The 19,651-nt window shown below is 42.0% G+C and overlaps 3 protein-coding genes across 4 annotated transcripts; 1 reads left to right on the top strand and 2 right to left on the bottom strand.

Moving 5' to 3' along the window:
• LOC132258487 (sodium channel protein Nach-like) lies at positions 1-3,404 on the bottom strand. The gene is made up of 9 exons (XM_059755818.1): positions 3,211-3,404; positions 2,773-2,979; positions 2,519-2,702; positions 2,311-2,453; positions 1,952-2,219; positions 870-1,077; positions 419-593; positions 238-347; positions 1-170 (listed from the first exon to the last, which is right to left on the bottom strand). Exons 1-9 carry the CDS (start codon positions 3,402-3,404, stop codon positions 1-3), a joined length of 1,659 nt encoding a protein of 552 aa, XP_059611801.1.
• A 6,907-nt stretch (positions 3,405-10,311) lies between these two features.
• LOC132258559 (ATP-binding cassette sub-family B member 6) lies at positions 10,312-14,392 on the bottom strand. Of its 2 annotated transcripts, XM_059755904.1 has the most exons (6): positions 14,182-14,392; positions 13,694-13,831; positions 13,433-13,628; positions 13,176-13,375; positions 10,734-12,622; positions 10,312-10,678 (listed from the first exon to the last, which is right to left on the bottom strand). In XM_059755904.1, the coding sequence occupies exons 2-6, from the start codon at positions 13,792-13,794 to the stop codon at positions 10,497-10,499; spliced, it is 2,568 nt and encodes an 855-aa protein (XP_059611887.1). In that variant the 5' UTR covers positions 13,795-13,831; positions 14,182-14,392; the 3' UTR covers positions 10,312-10,496. The 2 variants fall into 2 exon arrangements, with proteins under 2 accessions (XP_059611887.1, XP_059611888.1); XM_059755905.1 differs by lacking the exon at positions 14,182-14,392 and having other exon boundaries at positions 13,694-13,887.
• Positions 14,393-15,773: 1,381 nt separating this feature from the next.
• On the top strand, positions 15,774-19,582 carry LOC132258560 (proclotting enzyme). The gene is made up of 7 exons (XM_059755907.1): positions 15,774-15,987; positions 17,453-17,530; positions 17,592-18,513; positions 18,638-18,781; positions 18,844-19,082; positions 19,138-19,332; positions 19,395-19,582. Exons 1-7 carry the CDS (start codon positions 15,960-15,962, stop codon positions 19,538-19,540), a joined length of 1,752 nt encoding a protein of 583 aa, XP_059611890.1. The 5' UTR covers positions 15,774-15,959; the 3' UTR covers positions 19,541-19,582.
• Positions 19,583-19,651: the final 69 nt, after the last annotated feature.

Here is a 19,651-nt window from a genome sequence, read left to right as displayed (position 1 = left end):
TCAAGGATGAAATTTCAGCACTAATGGCTCTGGAGATTTCTTTGATGGCAGCAACGCTTTAATCTTGCATTGCACGATGTGAAAGAGTACGCCGAGCAGAAACCAGATTCCTTCGAATATACTTATGATGGAGAATCCTGACATCAATCCAATTATTCCGCCAAGGAAGCCTTATGAAATGTATTCAATGCAAATTTATGCAAAGTCAAGAAGCAATATTCAATTTCCAGGACTCACTAAATATTTGGAACCAATACAGCGCAACATCCTGGCGATACACCCAAGCCTCAGCGGAGCCGAAGTAGATTTTCACTGTGGATATTGATGAGACGTCTACAATTCCGCTTCTGCCAATGCAAGGAGGCGAAAAAAAATCCCTCGAATGTTACTCCCACGATAAATAATTCTGCATACTTACAGGAGTGCTGTGGAGTTTTTGAATTGTTTCTGGAGAGGCAAACTCACCGTGCTGACTTTGTACTTGGTATCTGAGCATTTCGGCAGACAATCAGGACAATAGAGGGACTCCTCAACCTCTCTCATGTCATACTTCAGCACGCCTTCGTATTGATTCACAACTGTTGCCCATTTAACTGAAAATTATGCATGTAAAAGAAGTGTCAGAGCAAGTGCACACGCAAGCTTCAGAGGGCGACAAAGCAATGTGCGAACTGTTGTGAGTCTTCGGGGAAATCGATCAAGTTTTGTGTACAAGCGTCTGGGGAAATCATTGTTATTCGCTTCCCTTGTCATCGATTCCCCGCCCACTTTCCACTGCCTGTAATTGTGCCCTTCTCGTGTGACTCTTGCGCCCGGCGAAAATCATCATTAATGGAATGGATTCGCACAGAAACGAGACCAGCACTCACTTTTGTACTTCTCCAGGCACGGCAGATCCTGCAGATCGCACACACGACAGTGCGTCCCATCCCGAAAGCTCTCTGCGTGTGGCAAGAAGAATGGAACACACTCGCACAGTCGAATGATACTCTTTATCCTGCAATTCACCACACAATCTGCTCGGGAATACGCAACATCCATCATCATTTTGTTCTCGTCGTCAAAAAGGCAGCCTCTCTGTGTTGGAAGGGAGATTTTATATTAAATCCCAAATATGAGTAAGGAGACCTAATCAATTATCTCCGTAAATGCTTTTCCTCTTCACTTACGGGCACATTAAGAGGGGCACCCCAGGATATATATCAACGACTGCCATATAAAATATTCATACTCATGAAGGAATTAAAGAGCTTGGATTTTTTCTCTCTCACTGTTGCTCAAAAGGAGGGAGAGAAAAAACTCATTTCATGGTATTCAGAATTAATGAGAGAAAATGAAAAGTTGTGAATAATTTGGGAGGAAGTCAAAAAGGTTGCATAGCGACTGAAGTTTACTTAAGGCCATTAAAACCATGATATGTCCTTAGATATCTGGAATAAAAATCAACCGCGACTCATGAAAATTTTAATGGTGCAATTTTATAAATTTCATCCCTGAGATCATTGGATTTTTTCGCAGAGTTTGTTAACTGATTTTTGTAAAACTTTTATCTGTGGATTCAATAAATACTTTGAAAAAGCGATAATATTTTGAATTCTTCCCAATGCCGACACTTATCGCTACGAATTTTGTGTATTTTCCGTATTTTCACCCAATTTTAGGGAAAGAATCAAGGAAAGAATAGTTAAAATCGACAGTTTAAGGACTAATTTTTCCATATTAGTCCTATTTTTCCCCTAAAATTGTGCTAATATATAGAAATTACATGCAATTCATCTCGATATGTGTGTCAATTTGGGCCTTCCAAGGGAGCGCTAAGGAAATTGCGGCCACTGTACGTGTCCAAATGGTCGAAATGGTCCAAATGTATTTAGCATTTGGACACAACACGCCGGCTGATCGATATGTTCGGTTGGAATGTGGCTCAAGTGTTCCACGAAATATTGCTTACCGTGTCCACTTCGTAATTGGCGACACTCCTCTCCGCAAATGTCGAGTAAGCATCCACTTTGAGGTAGTTCTCGTAGCCCGGGGATATGAGTATTTCAGAGACATAACCAGCAGATGGGTCGGGGTATTCGTCATTGCCAAAAACAGTGATTACAAAGCCCTCCAAGTTGAACATTGGGTAGTAGTAGTCGTCTAAGGATGCGTTTAATGTCACCACCAATCCCATATCCCAAGACTTGCTGTCCGTGTAGTAAACCATCCTCTGTGGACTGCAAGAAGCCACGTGAGCGGAGAGTTTTTGCCGTGCGGGCAGCGCAATAACCGTAAATTCACATCTCAATTAGAACAAATAACACTCACTCTTCCGAGCTGTCCTTGCGAATGTAGTTGAAGGTGCAGCAAAAACCGTACTGTGTGCGCCTGAAAGAGAAGAGATTCATGCAGGGCTGCTCCTGGCCCAGCCATAGACACTGCAGGAGGATGTCAGAGCAGTGCGGCGTGAGCTGGAACAATCGGGAGGGCGTGAGGTGGGGGGTGGAAAACACATTCTCATCACTGATGGCCGTACCTTTCGAATGATTTTCATTATGTCGAAGCTGACAGAGTCATTTGCGAACGAGAGTTTCTCCAGCAATTCATGAAAGGCCAGGAAATCTGACCTTCCATCCACATCGTAGTCATGCAGCTTTCCCAGGAGGCGGACTTTTTCAAAGAAATAATCCACATCACGTCTCTCAGGGTCCCTTTCAGCTCTGGCGATATTGAGTGGGCAGAGATTATATCGTGATTTGATTTTTTTTTCGACTAAATGCGATATCTTACAATTCCTTGGCGTATTCCAGGGATGCCTTCTTCGAGAGTCTGTTATTATTGCAGATGGAGACGGCGGGGAAAGGCACCTTCTCAATAGGATAATGAGTGTCATGCAGAGATGTCACGAGGGGATTGGATGTGAACTTGTTCCAACTGCTAATGCCAATTATGGCGCACATGACAACAATGATAGTGTGAATGAGAATCCAGAACCAGCTGAAAGCGGGAATTGATATTTTTGGAAACTTTTATCGCACTCGAGCACAAGCAATATGGAGACAAGGATGAGATTAAAATAGTTTTGGATTCCCAGAGTCTGCAGAGATTTGCCAATCCATCAGCATTCTGGTGAGTGTCTGCCTTTGTCTTGTCGGGGGCAAATCTCTGGGCAAAGTGTGCAAGAAGTGCTTAGAGCATTTCAGCAGGAATGCCAGGAATGTGACTTACAATTCAAGGCGACTCCTTTCGGGCTCCATAAGATAGTGGTAGCAGTGCAGTGAGGACTTCTTCAGGAATTTCCCGAGCTCCTGCGAAATGTAGTTATGTTCCAATGGAGCTGATAATTGAGATGTACCAAGAGCGCCGCCATTGTTTCGTCTCTTTGCCAATTTATGATTACTGCTGTACTCATGAGGAAACATGACACAGCACTCTTAACTCCACTATCAAAGGCCAAGAGGACGTGTGCGAGGACAACGAGACACGTTTCACCAGCACTATAAAAATATTTTTCTGACCTCCCACAAATTCATACCGCAACTTATAAAGTCAGGCCAAATTGGATTTTCTCAGCCTCTCGCCCTCGCTTCATCGCTTTTACGAGGGAAAATGGGAAATTGTATGTTTCTCTGGAAAATGTTTCTTGTTTCTCTAAATTACTTCAAATTTGATTTACATGCTGAATTAAGGTCTAAGCTAAATGAAGTCGAATTAACGTGTATGTTCCATATTCATACGAAATGTTAATTTGTGATTTGGAAAATGTACACGAGACGCACTTCGTGTTTCGGCATTAAGCGCAGACAAATAGAGGTAATAGGAAATTGCCCTAAAACGCCTCTTATTATCGCGCACTTGTCACATACTTGAAATTAGAATGAAACTATAGTATAGAAAGCAAACTGGAACTTCATTTTCACAGTGCAGGAAAAAAATAGTTAATTGCTAGCGTTGCTTTGGGCAGAAAATTAAAATTTCAAACTTTCTCGTTCATATAGGAATGAACGAGTGGAGAGAACATCGTGTTCATCGCACAGAATCTAATGAATGTAGCAATTTAAAAGGAAGTACTTCAACTTTGTGGAAAAAGTATCAACTCTGGGGGAATACATATTTGCCAATTTCCGACCCTGACTCACTGGAAAGCACATTAGTGCTCGTCAAACTGCGAGATAGTCATAGACGTCATTGAAGCCTTGAAATTTTATTCCTACAGCAACTTTTGCCCTTTTATCTAAGTCCGTTCATAAAGGCAACATCAAATTCCACAATAGAAAATACCGCGCTGCCTCCCAACATGTCCACTTATCAACAAGTCCCGTTCCATTTCCCAGCACATTATACTACTCTAATTGCTTTTCCTTGTATCACCCGTTCCGTTGCCATGTTGACAATTTTCTAAAAGTTTTCGCTCACCGCCTATAGCGTTCAGCAGCTCTGTTATTGTTTTCCTGACATAAAGGGTACCGTTAATGTCTTTTATTTTGGGTGCTTCATCCCATCAAAATAAACATTGCCGCCTCACGTGGTTTGTACAAATTATGCAACTAATTGTTCCACTTTCCTTTCACTCTGTTTTTCATGGGGACCCAAAGTTATAACTATAAAGAGGAAAAACAACCTCTCCAACCCCTCTCAATTTTGCTATTACACTCGAAATTGTACGGTGGGAACGACTGGAAAACGCATCCCTACCCAATTTTCCATGTCATATATTGAAACAACGACGCTGGGAGGAAAAGGAAAATTCTACGCATTCCGTAGCACTTGATGAATACGGTCGTTTATTAAATTTCAGGCACCGTTGAGCAGAACAGTGTCTGGGACATCTGAAAGCCACTTCCAAACAAACCCCCTTTCCACCCTCGCGCCGCCAGGAAGGTGAATTCTCGTCGCAAAAGCGTGCTTTCTGTCACTGGACATACGAAACTTTTGCCGCTATGATAAATGTTGTAAACTAATTAATTAGTTTTCCTTTGCTAATAATGACTGACTTATCACCTGCACCTCTGGGAGGAGAAATGAAGAAAGAAAAGTGTATTGTTACGTCATTTTTCAGTCGACACTTTATAAAACTTCGTCAGTTGAGCTGTTGAATTAGGAAGTTTGAATTGTTTACTGTTGTTTTGCGACCCATATCGACTCAATGGCCACAATAAATATAAAACAAGCAATATAATTTTCAATCATTCATCGAGTAATTCGTGGTGAATTGTCAACATATTTAGGGGAAAGTGGCGTGGGCGGAAATGTGCCAGGAAGGAGGAAAACAAATTGAACACAAATTCCGTTGAATTGTGCGAAAGGGCGGCGAAGGGAAGAAAATACAGTATCATCATTTAGCATAAATACATTTGGGGTGACACACCAGAGAGCTTTTGGCGAAGCCACCCTCCGACGCATGCAATATTCATACCGCCCTTTGATTATCAACTCCCACTGGATAGTCTCACCGATGGCACCCCTTCAGTGGTTGCCCCTAATGTTGTGTCTCCCATACCTTTGTCATATCATTTCGCTGTGCTTTTATTTGCGTTTATACAGTCAATATTTACGTTTGCTTCATAAATTCTGTATACGCGAAATATATACACGCTAATGTTGCTCTATATAAGCAAATGGCTAATGCGAAGCAAGACAGGGAACATCAAAAAGGCCATAATAAATTGAAATTCACGTTTTGCATGCGGAAGGGATGGTTTAAAGTCAAATGGGCAAATAGCAATTTACGCTTATCGAAGAGTTTAGAAACTACAGTCAAAAAAACTGTACAGAAATCCTATTAAATTCGCAACTCTGCCAATTATAATCAGGTGAGATCGACGGGATGAGGCGGCAATTCCATCATCACAGAATAGCAAAACAAGCATATGAAGATGCTCGTTATGTTACACATTCGTACAATGTTCCGGCTGACAGAAGTTTGTATCAATCAGTGAATTACATAAGCACGACTCTTTGTCTTCTGGCATGGTAAAATTCTGCCAAAGAGCGCCAGACATCAGGAGGATGAGAGAATGAAAATAGTTAGAAGGAAGGACGAAAAATAATCAATTCCAACGGCTCTGGCAGAGGAAGAGTGAGGTGTTTGGGTGGCTCGCATTGGGTATGATATAAAGCGGAAATGTGTCAGAGATATGAAGTTTCTTTTGTTATTTATTATCTCAAAACGCTCCGAGTGAAATGCTGGCAGGATTGGTGCTGCTGGCTGATGAAATTCTCAGTACATCGACACACCAGCCATTACATAGTCTCCCATGCTCCCAGTGTAAACTCTGTGGATTTGGGAGCGGGACGCAGGGGTCGAATAACAATGGGTGGTTGCCATCAGGTGAGAAAATATCACAGAATTCCTAAAGATATTTATCATAATTCTCGTGCTGAAACACAGCTCCAAAAGTGCCTTCACCTGTGCTATCTGATGGGAAACTCGGCAATACACTGCACAACCTGTAATGCTATGTATATACATAGCATTCACGTCATTTTGATGAACAGTTTTGTAAAATGGAATGAAAGAAAGCAATGAGAACGATATCAAAAGTCTGTTATCGGCAAAAGGCGATGTTGTGAAATTGAAAAGCTGAAGGAAATTGTGAGACTATCGTGTTCTGACATTTTTTGATAGCATCTTGACAAGAGAATGGCAAGAAATATCGATGAGCAATTTTTTACCGGGAAAATACAGTGATAAAGAATTTAGTATCATCAACAAAAGGAACATAATTAAGCTGATCTGAGGAAAATTCGCGTGGTGTGAATTAACTGATACAGAATACTATTCGATCCAAAGATTCTCATTGTTCTAGAATTTGAAATTTGTAAGTCTATTTCCACATTAATCCCCTTAATAAATTTCGTAAGTTTCCTTACGATATTTCTGCAATAATCCATTGAAAAAGGCTTTTTAGTCGCTAGAAATTGCTGATTCACAGTCAAAATTGTGTAGAAAATATTCTAAATCAACATTTTTCCAGTCCACATGACTCTTTTTGAGGTTATGTTAGAGTTCAACACGATTTGCAGTGTTTCTCAGTATCAAAGGTTCGAATATCCATGTTTATTACACGTAAATGCTTAATTCTACCCATGACTAAAGATCTCTCGGACTTAAGCATAAAAATTGATGTGCTAAAATGAGAATTATTATTACTTTTACTTCGCAAAAAAGAAAGTGAACTAAGACTAACACAATGTTTTGCTCTACAATCGATCGTATTATATCGAAGACTTGGACTCAGATGCTGAAGATAGTCAATAAAGTACAAAGAATTTCTCAAGGAACTTTCTGTGCTTTCTCATCAGTTCATCAGCGTCATTTTGGCAAAATATTGTGATACTTGGCTTTATTATCTTGAGCCGCTGTTATCTTCGGGCAACACGAAACAGATATTAAATCCACGAAGATGCTTCACATATTATTCCTAATAATAAATTGTACGACTTGTATTTGTTCTCTCCTCAAGATGGGACTCGCACTGTCCCTTGTCAACTCGCCCAGCAATGTGTTTAAGCCTGCAAATATATTCTTGCGGCAACATTACTGAGATTCCCATCTTCTGCAAACGATCTGTTATATCTCACATTTCTCAGATGGCAAAATGGAATATCAGGCACAGAAGTTGGTCTGGATGATAAAAATGTCCTCACTTTCCTTTGTGCGTGTCTCGTTTTTTTCCCACCAACCATCCTCGAGAGGTGTTGGGAATGGCTGAACGGGTAATTCAGACCATCTTATTCGCAATTGAGATAAGACTTGCTCTTCTGGCGTGGAAAAGTTTTAATGTAATTACAAGAGTGACACCGAGGAAAAGATGTACAATTGACGATGTGCACACATTTTGCATATTTTGACGCACACGACAGCCAAAAGTTCACCTTGAGGCAAAGGAGAAAATAATAGATCTTCAGCCTTGTCAGCTTCTGGCGCTCACTCAAGTTGTGAAATCTCGAATATCGCCAAGAGACGCGCACGATAACACCTCCTGAAAGCATGCTGTGCTGTCGTCCCACCATGTTTTGCAGCATAGAGGAAAAACTTTTGTCTCCACGGCACATCAAATGGAATTATTCATGGCGAAAAGGGAAAAGAACCATGAAATACTAGGATTATATTTATTTTTACATGTACATTTTTTTTATTAAACGACCATACATATGTACGCTAATATACATGTTTTGCAGATAAGGTATTCAGGACTAAAGGATGTCCTCTTTGTCTCCTCACGGAGTGGCGGCGGTTTTTTTCCGCACGACACTAAGAAAGCTCCTGCCAAGATGAAAGAGGACAACAACAGAATCAGAAGTGATTACGACGCTAAATGACTAAACTCTCCCCCATTCGCTGTCCTCGTCCAGCGCAGGAAGCGTCGAAATACAAGTGGATTTATACACGAACGAAATTAATGACTCTCTATACAGTAAACTCCCTATTATACTCGTATTTAAGTATAACGCACCATTCGGTGTTCATTGTATTATCCCCGCTGTGAACTCGAGAAGAATGAGGAGTTCTATTAAAATTTCCGCCATTCGCTCTGTTATTAGACCTTTTTCTCCACTTTTTTTTCGCTCGCCCACGAGGAACTGCGAAAAGCTGCAATTCAACATTCACGCGATGTGTTGAGAGATAGAGTGCGTTAAGAAGTGAGACAATCTCCAAAATTTATTTCCTAAAATTGACCCTGAGTGTTTATCGAGACAGGAATGAAGGCGTTGTGCTAAATTTGCGAAAAGACGGAAATTTTCTTAATACTTTAAGTGGGTCTATTCTTATCCACTCTTGCCTTCAGTGTGCCTCACGAGCTTCTCTTTCAATAAAACTATAGCGATAAAGCTTCCCTCTTTTCGCACAAGCAAAAGCGAGAGCGGAGAATATAGAATAAATCATATCAAGAGAGTTTTTCAAGTATAATTCCTTTACTTTCCTGCTTTTCACAGCACTTTCCTGACTGAATAAAAGTTGAGATTGCACGCCAAAGCTCGTGAAAGTGTGGAAAACAAGTGGTTGATACATTGTTATTTTTCTTCCTCACCCACACCTTATCTTGTCTCCCATCCACTCGCACTCCATCCAATTATTAATGAGTTCGAGCGTATCTCGCACAGCGATCTGCATAAATCAACTCCTTCTTATGTACTATTGGCATTTCGGGGCAAATCCCCAAGGGTCGATTTCGCCCCTGAGTTATCCCGCCGAAGATGCTACAAGTATACCAAAACATATGTTCGCATCCCTCACCTAGAAACATCCTCACTGGATACGAGAGCACAAATCACGTTCTAATCCCCATCCAGTGAATGTCCCTTTATTTTATATCCCTCTGCAAGCAATTTGTCTGTGTATAATCCTGCTAATTTATGCAAGAAATAAAATATTTTCCTAATTGCTATTACAGTAACACCACACAAAGGATAATCTGCGATATTTTGCTCTGATAAATTCACTAAATTCTTCAGTCGGTTGTACAAAGTTGAGAGTCCTCTTTGTATGTTTTGTCATCAGCACAAAAGTGAGCCTTGGGGCTCTTTTGTCAAAGTATTATGCGTCTTTGAAAGTGGAAGTCAACATCACGAAGGTGATTCTCTATGAAACTACGACTTTAGATTCCACAAACTCTCTATATCGCAACATCCAGACCATCATATTTGATAGGAAAATATTTCATTTCACTTTTATTGCGAGGCTTTTGTCATTTCTTCTGATTTCTCTGCTCTCGAGATAAAAGCCTTCATAAAGCCAAAGCAAATTCCTGAAATATGTGTGTACATATCTGAAGGCATGTAAAAATGCCGGAATTTCATAACAAAAACTCTCATGCGCACAATACCTTCGCATATATGCATGTGTATCCCAGATTATCTGTATGTAAGGATTTGTACTTGCAAATAGTTGCTATATATCACTTCTATGCAAACTTCCCTCAAAAATTCCTGCCTTAAACCAACAATAGGGGAAAACAGGGCCAATTTTCACACAAAATCATGATATTTCAACACAAATTTCCTACGGAAAACCCACGCTTTTCCTCACAAGGAATATTAAATCGTTTTGTGCTAAGTATTCTGCGAATTTTCGCAATTATTATAACATCAAAACAACCAAAACAGCTCAATAAAGCGGCTGTGAAGTATTGAACAAAGCACTTTCCACTCAATTCCACAGATTTGTGGTCAATTCGCACCGATCGATCATCAAAATAGGACGAAAATATCTTTGAATTGGTATACATGACAAATACAGCAGCTCAAATGATTGCTGTTAACTCAAACTTACCTACATAAAAGCTCCCAGTGAAATTGTCTCTCGCTCTGTCTCAGCTGCCTTTTATGCAAATTCGCTCGCCGTCCTCACAAATTCCTCAACCCTCCAGCAAACATGACAACACCACTGCTAAACATGTCTAATATATATTTCTAAATATGTATCTACCGTATCTACATCCTTTGATAAAAACACGACTCCCTCAATGCACTCGGTAGAAACCTGTTTCGCCCCAAGTTTCGTATAAATACTAGTGATGATGATGATGACCGACATATTGACTATAAGCTGCGGGAATTTGTGGGTTGCTTTGTGGCTTCGATGTCTTCGGCATCTGCTCAATCTCACCCTGATCGTCTCTGGCCTCCTCCTCCTCTCCCTGCCTCACATCGAGGTTTTGCAGCTGTTGATTCCACATATCCGCATAAACTCCTGCAAATTGACAACAATTATAGGATTTGGAGGGCAAAATCACTGTCTTTCTCACCGTTCTTGTGCAGCAAATCCTCGTGGCATCCTCTCTCGACAATCACACCCTCCTTGAGGACGAGAATTTCGTCGGCATGGATAATTGTGGACAGGCGATGGGCGACAATTATTGTTGTCCTGTTGGCGCACACTTTCCTGAGCGCCGCCTGAATGTTGCGCTCAGTGTGAGTGTCCAGAGCACTTGTGGCCTCGTCCAGCAGGACAATCGAGGGCGACTTCAGAATCGTCCGCGCGATTGCGACTCTCTGCTTCTCGCCGCCGCTCAGTCTCAGTCCTCGTTCGCCCACTTGAGAGTCATACTGATCGGGGAAGGTCAGAATCTTCTCGTGGATGTCTGCACTGCGCGCGGCTGTGACCACATCAATGTCACTGGCGTCCACTCTGCCGTACTGGATGTTGTAGCGAATGGTGTTGTTGAACAGCACCGTGTCCTGAGGCACAACGCCGATGGCGCGCCTCAAGGAAGCCTGCTTCACCGTCTTGATGTTCTGCCCGTCGATCACAATGGCGCCTCTGCTCACGTCGTAGAAGCGGAACAGCAGCCGAATTATTGTGCTCTTCCCCGAGCCGGACGGCCCGACCAGAGCCATAGTCTTCCCCGGCGGAACCGTGAAGCTCACGTTGTTGAGGACGATCTTCTCTGGTGAGTAGCCGAAGGAGACGTTGGAGAAGTCAATTCCTCCACGCACAATCGAAAGCGGTCCCGCTCCTGGAGCATCGATCACTTCCTGTTCCTCGCGCATGAGGTCGAACATGTTCTCCATGTCCACGAAGTTCTTCTGGATAGCGCGATAGTAGGTGCCGAACCAATTCAGTGGCACGTAGAGCTGAATGATGTAGCTGGCGAAGAGCACGTAGTCGCCAACAGTGAGTCCTTGCTCGTACGCCACCATGTAGGCACAGAGCAGGGATCCGGCCAGCAATCCCACGCACACGATGATGTTCTGTGTGGTGTTGAGAATGTTGGAAGTCACCAAGGAGCGCCACTCCTCCACTTGGTACTTCAGAATGGCCTCGCGATAGCAATCGACCTCGTAATTCTCGGCTCCGTAGTACTTAACAGTCTCAAAATTGAGCAGGGAGTCCACGCTCCTCGCCTTCTGAGCATTGTCCGCCAAATTCATACGCCTCTGGAACTTCGTTCGCCACTCAGTCACTGTTATCGTGGCGACAATGTACAGCGACATAGTGACGAAGACAATGAGCCCAAACCACCCATTAAAGGCGGTGATGAAGAACACCACAGCCACAAGTATGTCCACAATGGTGGGCACAATGGAGAAGAGGATAAAATTGAGCAAATTGTTGATACTATCAGTTCCGCGATCCATCACGCGCAGCACTTCTCCCGTCTTGCGGCTCAAGTGCCATCGCAGTGACAGATTGTGCAGATGACGAAAGAGTTCCAATTCAATCTCCCGCGTCGTGTACTGCTGAATGCGAATCCACAGGAAGGAGCGCAAGTTGTTCAGCACGCCCATGCTTCCCGTTCCGCCGCCCTGCAGAAACTTGAACATCACGTAAATGAGAATCCAATCCCAGCGATACGCCAGCGGCTTCTCCGTCAGGCTGTCCACGATCTTCTTGTTGTAGATCGGCACGTAGAGATTGATCACTCGGCCGGCCAGCAGCAGGACGAAGCAGAAAATCACCCGGAATTGCAGCAAGCAATCCTTCTTGGGCCACAAGAAGGGCGCCAGCGTCTTAATTTTGCTCCACGCATTCCTGAAGGTCGACTGGTTGTCGTCATTCTGCGGAGGAACTAGATTTTGATAGTCCTCCGGTGATTGAGTGTAAATTCCAGGCGCTTTCAGGCCGAGGACAAAGATGAGAAGACAGGACACGTAGCGCAGAACGAAGAACACTGTTTCCACTTTGTCCGGGAGCCTGTAAATGTTTGAAATGTAAAATGCCACTCTAAATAATACGGCAGTTTTATGATAAGATTAATTGATTAAGCAACATCTTGACGTATTAATTCTTGTTCTTAAGCTGGAAATCTTTTCGTACTCATCGCTCTCAATGAGGATTAATTCTAGTAATTCATTTCAAAATTGATGAAATCCATCTCACAAATTGCATTAAACTGATTTACTTACACGTTTCTCGTAAAAATTATGGTTTCAGAATGAATATTTCCTGTATGTTCTAGAATCTTCTCTACACATTTCGTAAAAGATAATAAAATGATAACATAACATTTTTATGCTCGATTTTAGTAATTTCAAAACGTTGAATAAAACGTGTAGAACATTCGATGCAAGAAAAAACTTACGGAAACGATTTTATAAACGAAAAGGTTGCAGAAAACCCCATTTTAGTCGCTTTTGTGTCGCATTATTTGTTCATTTGCAACAATTTTGTGAAAAACCATTTCGCGTGTCGTATTTTCATGTCACAATGTGTATTTTCCACCACCCAGTGTTATGTGTAAACTCACGTTTTCAGGTTGAACCACCATCCTTCCTGCCTCATGTTGATGAAAGCCAAGTTCTCAGTTATGAAAATCATGGTCCAGAACAGCAGCAGGACGAGCCCATGTCCTCTCGTGGGCACGGAAGGCAGAAGAAAGTGGCGCTCTTTGCTGAGCAGCACAATTGAGTAAATGTACATGCAGCAAGTTAAGACGAGGCTCAAGACCTGCAGAGAGGATTTCCTCACATTGTGCAATTGATTGGAATTGCATGATTAATTTACCATGTAGCCGTAGATGGGATTGCTGAAGTAAACTGCAGTCAGGAGGAATCTCACGATGGCCATGAAGGGCACGAAGAGCAGCAGGAACACTTGGAAATTGTAGAGGGATGATTTGGGAATTTCCGTAGTCTCGCTAATTGGCGTGGCATATTTGTGGTACATGAATAGCTGCACTGAGCCGAAGATCCAGAGAAATCTGCAATTGAGAGCATTTACAACATTGTTTCTCATGTGATAAGCCTGGAGGCGTTTCGGTCTTACCCGGCAACTATTGACACGGAAACTGTGTTGAAGAAGCACTGAGTCAATCCGTGATTGATCCATGGTATGGAAATAGTGTCGTTTGGAGGGCAAAACTCCATTTTTCCTGGCCCAGAGAAGACACTTTCACCAGAAACTCTGAAAAGATAGAGAGTTTTTTTGTCAGGAAAGACCTAGAAATTCACACCTCGAAATACAATTGGCAATTGGCATTTTATGGCAGTGAAGTGACAAGAAATACTCCCGACTTGATCACAATCAAACGCTGATAAGCTCAAGTATCGCAGCATAACACTATAGCTTAAGTGCAAAAATTACATAGTTATAATTGCTACACGTGTAAAATCACTCTTGCTTTCTCTCGGACGCAGAGGAAAAACGCCTCCGTATATAGAAATCTTACAACGCAGATATGAATCTCAAATGTTTGTATGCTTTATCACCTCAGCATGACCAAATCATAATTTAAATTGCTCTAAATGGATTACCTTCGCGATTGATTGAATTAGCAGCTCTTTCCAATTGCCGACAATGATTTTTCCAACGTGACAATCTCACGAAACACAGAATGTTTCATCACCCTTTGATTTCCGTGCACGAACTCGGGTCACTCTTCTCAAGAACTCACTGTTAAAGTAGTGAATAATATTGTAAATAGACTAGACAACTAAGGAGAAAATTGCAACTTCATAATGCCGAGCAATGACATTACAATATTGTCCAAAATATACCCACAAAACCCAAATGCAAGAATTCCTAACAAGTGAACGGTTTGTGGCTTTGCTACATGTTTCCCATCAGGTTAAGAGAAGTCTCTTAATGGTTACATGCCTCTCTTATAACCCCTTAACTTTCTAAGAGTGAAATAGAGCATCAAGATTGGAGATTTAGAATGAGAACTGTTAGGGAATTATCCCACTACTTTTACTAGTGCTGAATTGAGTATATTGATCTGAGCTCAGATTTCCAAAGGTGTATTTCCACTTAATTGTGGGGTTTAAATGGTTCTATTAAAAAAAAAACATGATATAATTAGCAATGGAGATTACGAACTGATTCACTAAAATAGACTTTAATGCCTCTGAGCAAATAAATCTCTTCATAAATTTCTTCATAAACTCGAAATATTTCGTTCATTCCCTAAATATTTCAGAAATATTTGATCGAAACAAGAAAATTTTGGATACATAATTTTATCTTTCAGGCGAAACAAATAAATGTTTCATACAATTAATCCGATGCAACTATTTTGCGTTTCATTAGTCTTTTTGCACATTTTTAATGTGAAATTAATCTGAATCATTTATTTAATTATGCATTGTATTTTTTCTGGAAAATATCTCATCACAAAAATCTACAAAGTCTATTGATTAGAATATCTCCACATTTTCTCTAAATTTCTACTGAAATTATGTAAAATATAACAAAACACTTAACATGCGCAATCAATAATAACCTCATCAATACAGCCATTCAGTCAATGTGAAGTATGAGTAAGACTATTTCTGCAATCTAGGGATTTTCCCAATTATGCAACGTGAGAGAAAACAGGATATGTATGTGCACAGAAAGACCAAAGACAGCAGAGACAGCGAAGACTCGCTTTATGTATTGTGTTGTGGCTGAAAAAGAAATTTCCCTTCTGCAGACAGATTTACATGCGTGATATATATGTTCAGAAAGGAAAGAAGATTAAGAAATTGTAATAATAGGCGTACCCACATGAATTTGCATAAAAATTATTATGATTCACGTGAACTGTGTGCTAATGTATTCCGCCGTACATATGCAGAAAGGTGTGAAGCCTCTATAGCCATCAATTGCCTTTCACTTACGAAATTGCACTCAAGCGGACACCGAAAATAAATACAAAGGCTTCGCTGCGCTGTGCTGGTGAGGCCAAACGACCGGCCAAGACGAACATGAAATGGTAATTTACCTATCTTGCCGTCTGGGGAGCTCTCAGCTCATCCATCTCTCTCGGAGATCTCTGGAAATTAGTAGTGCTTCGGATTCGACGTGGTGAGGATCGCTCCATCATACGCAAGACGCTCGCGAGCTGAAGAAGTGGAAAGTGCCTGCCCAGCAACAAAATGTGTTCAACTGCATTGTAGAATAGCGTCTTGATTAGTTATGCATTTTGTGTATTCTTCTGTGAATTGACACACATTTCCGATCTTCGCCAACCATATATCGTCAAGGATTGTTGACAAAACTTTCCCAAATTTTATTTTAGTTTCTCACCTTCGCAAAAAGCTGAGATAAAATGTCAAAAATTTGGATTGTGAGCTTTGGTAAGTGAAAAGTGTGTGCGTGCTTTGTGAGTGTTGACAATAGGAATTGCAAATTTTGTTATCAGTTATTCGAGCGGAGAAAAATTATCATAAACTTTCTGTGCATTCTGTGTGAAAATTTTTCCCAAAATGAAAGGCAAAAAAGATGTGGGAAAAAAAGAAAAGACCATGAAACCTTCACAGTGCTTTATTTTTCAAGATGAAAGTGTCGCAATTATTACAAAGCGACAATTCCACAAAAGTGGTGGCACAGTTTCACTCAATGCATATTTTCTTTTTTCTCCGCAATGCAAAATACGCCACAAAAGAGTTCAACCATGCCGTCATCTGCTTGATCTTCACGCATTCAATTTCCCTTTCATTTCACGTCACTCGATGGGCACTTTTTCTGCTCTCCACTTATTAGGCTCGGGCTTTTGATTGGATCTCCAATCAAAAGCTCTGCGGACCAAAAAGCTCTTCTCGCAAAATTTTTCCGTGAATCTTTTTTTTGGTGTATACATAGCTAAAAAGGTCTGTAAGCCATTAACCCGCCAACACATGAAGTGCGCGCCATAAACAAAGACATGACAGTGTTGGAGAGCAATTTCACTTTTAAGAAACAGGTTTCGTGTATCTCAAGCATTATTATTGATGTGTTTTACTACACTTCACAACTACTGGTAGTCGCGCTGGGGAATCCAATCCACAACATCAATATGCAGCCGAAAGAGTCATCAAACCTTGAGACGCATTGTGTGAACCACGATCGATTACGTTATTTGATAGTCTGATAATATCGAATAAGAAGATTTCATGTTTCTCGCGGCACGCAATTCTCAGTTTATGATGACTTTCAAGCTGTTTCCAAAGCCACTTTCAATCCAACTTCACTCAAATTTGCTTCAATGAGCTGGAAAGATTTACTACAAATTGGCCATTGCGGCGTGATCGTGACGAGAGAGCACAGCCTTGACTTTGCGACCTTGGCTGAGAGCATAAGAAGGCCAACATAATTTGGAAGCTGCAATGAAAGTTCAAGAGATGACATGCGGCAATTAAACACAAGCACTCTTCAGCCACCTCTGCAATATAAACCTCGCATGTGGAGCTCGAAGAGTAAAAACTCAGCGGATTGTATTATATGGTATTTATTTCTGGTGAAAGTGATTTACGCGACTTTAACCACAAACGAACAAGGCAAATAATATTGCTCGTTTTTCCTCTAATTTTCAACACCATCACTTCGTCGATGTGAGTTTCGGAGAAATGAATCCGGTTGAGTCATCAATAGTCAATATATCGCTTCTATTATGTAGCGATTAGTATGGTAATAATTAGGAGAGAAACACATTTATTTAATCACTAATTAGGTGTTATACGCAAAATTTGCAATTTTAAGAGACAAATTCACACCAACTTTTTTCTGTGATCAGTCGAAGAATTTAGCTTCTCGCAAGTAACGCATATTTCTTCTCTTTTTCAGGTGCCATAGTGACAATAGTAGAATTTACATTAGGCCAACAAATTCTCAAATCAAATCGATATCACTCAAACTTAAATGGTGAGTCACGTCAAAAGTGCCCAGGACAACAGCTCGAATGATAGTTTATGTGTTGAAGAAGGTTTTAATTTCCAGCCCTTCTATGCACACCAGCCGGACGTCTTCATGCGACGCAACAGTCCTTATCAGCACGTAGAATACTATAGGTTACCAAATACGCCAATGAGATCGCATCAAGATCCGGCGGAGGTGACGCGATTCCGACGCCAGGACACACATCCAAAGAAGGAGAGTCAAGAGGACAGAGGACTCTCGCCATCGGCGTTCTCGAGGATCTCCGAGACCCTCGGAGCCCTGAATACAGTTGGTCAGTACTTAGTGAACGTGACACGCGGCGAATCCGCCCCAATCATCCATTCAAGTGGCTCATCTGGTGACACTGTGCCCGGCGCAATCCTCACTCTCACGTCCAAAGTCCTCGGGAGGAATCTCACGAACACAATAGAGCCACTGATAAAGAGAATGGGAAATTTGGGACAGAACAACTCCACTGAGACCAAAAAGACCAAGAAAGCAGCGCCAAAAATCATCCCAGAGCCCTCGGTTGATGTGCAAGCCAAGGAGAGCGAGCATCGCTGCAAGACGCCCGATGGACACCAGGGGAGATGCCAGGACCTCAGCAGTTGTCCAAGTTTGCTGCTGGATTTGGCCCACTTGAGAGATTCGCTATGCTTCAAGAGTCTCTTCGTGCCTGGCGTCTGTTGTCCGGTGCGTGACACGACTATTCTAACAACTCAGCGACCCATTCAAGCGCCTGTGCGACCCAGTGACACATCAACATCCTCTAGTCTCATCATCAGGCCCATCACTCCGATTACCACGACAACGACCCAAAGACCTCTGGTTCCTGTCTTCACAATTCCCTCCGGATCGAGTGGGGAATCGAATGCTATAGATGCGGATGATAGTTCAGGCAATCTCATCGATCCGGCAGATTGTGGCCAGCAGGAGTTCACAACTGGACGGATTGTGGGTGGAGTTGAGTATGTTAATCATTTACTTATTATTTTGTGTGGGAATCAGAGTTTCCTGTGCTCACTATAAAATGATTTTCTTCCCCGAATGTGTGTCACGATGGCGATGAGTAAAAAGCATGTTGCATTGCAGGTCACCAAATGGACAGTGGCCATGGATGGCCGCAATCTTCCTTCACGGGCCAAAGAGAACAGAGTTTTGGTGCGGAGGTTCCTTGATTGGCACAAAATACGTCTTAACAGCTGCTCACTGTACGCGAGACTCTCGCCAGAGACCGTAAGGAGTTCAAGCAGACTCACTTCAATCCAGCAATTGAGCTAACAAAATACCTTCTACAGATTCGCTCCGCGGCAATTCACAGTGAGACTGGGAGACATAGACTTATCCACCGATGACGAACCGTCGGCGCCAGTTACCTTCAAAGTGAAAGAAGTCAGAGCACATCCTCGATTCTCGCGAGTGGGCTTTTACAATGACATAGCCATAATAGTGCTCGAGAAGCCAGTGAGAAAGTCCAAATACGTCATTCCCGTCTGCCTGCCGAACAGAAATCTCCCAGCGCCCGACAGACTTGCAGGTATGCCCAATTGCTGTCTTGTATGGATTCTGTGATAGCTGGAAGTGTGTTTCAGGACGAAGAGGCACCGTTGTGGGATGGGGAACTACATATTATGGCGGAAAGGAGTCAACGACGCAACGACAGGCAAATCTGCCGCTCTGGCGCAATGAAGATTGCAATCGAGCGTATTTCCAGCCGATCACCGAGAACTTCTTGTGCGCCGGATACTCAGAAGGTGGTGTCGATGCATGCCAAGGAGATTCTGGCGGTAAGAACAATCTAATATCCTTCGACAATTCGCTATTGTGCTTCTTCTTCACCCCCAAACAGGTCCACTGATGATGAGAGTTGACGCGCGCTGGACTCAGCTGGGAATTGTGAGTTTCGGGAACAAGTGCGGTGAACCAGGTTACCCAGGCGTCTATACCAGGATATCCGAGTACATGGATTGGATACGAGAGACGACAAAGAACTAGACATGTAGATAAGTAAGTTATTATGTGTAGGAATACAGAAACAGGAAAAGACTCTTGCAATTTTATATCAATAATCAATTTAGTTATTATTCCTCCTCTTAAAATATGTTT

The sequence above is a fragment of the Phlebotomus argentipes genome, unplaced genomic scaffold, assembly GCF_947086385.1.
Source record: "Phlebotomus argentipes unplaced genomic scaffold, Phlebotomus argentipes genome assembly scaffold_4, whole genome shotgun sequence".
NCBI lineage: Eukaryota > Metazoa > Arthropoda > Insecta > Diptera > Psychodidae > Phlebotomus > Phlebotomus argentipes.
The sequence above is the reverse complement of the archived record's forward strand: the minus strand, read 5'-3'. Positions and strand labels throughout refer to the sequence as shown.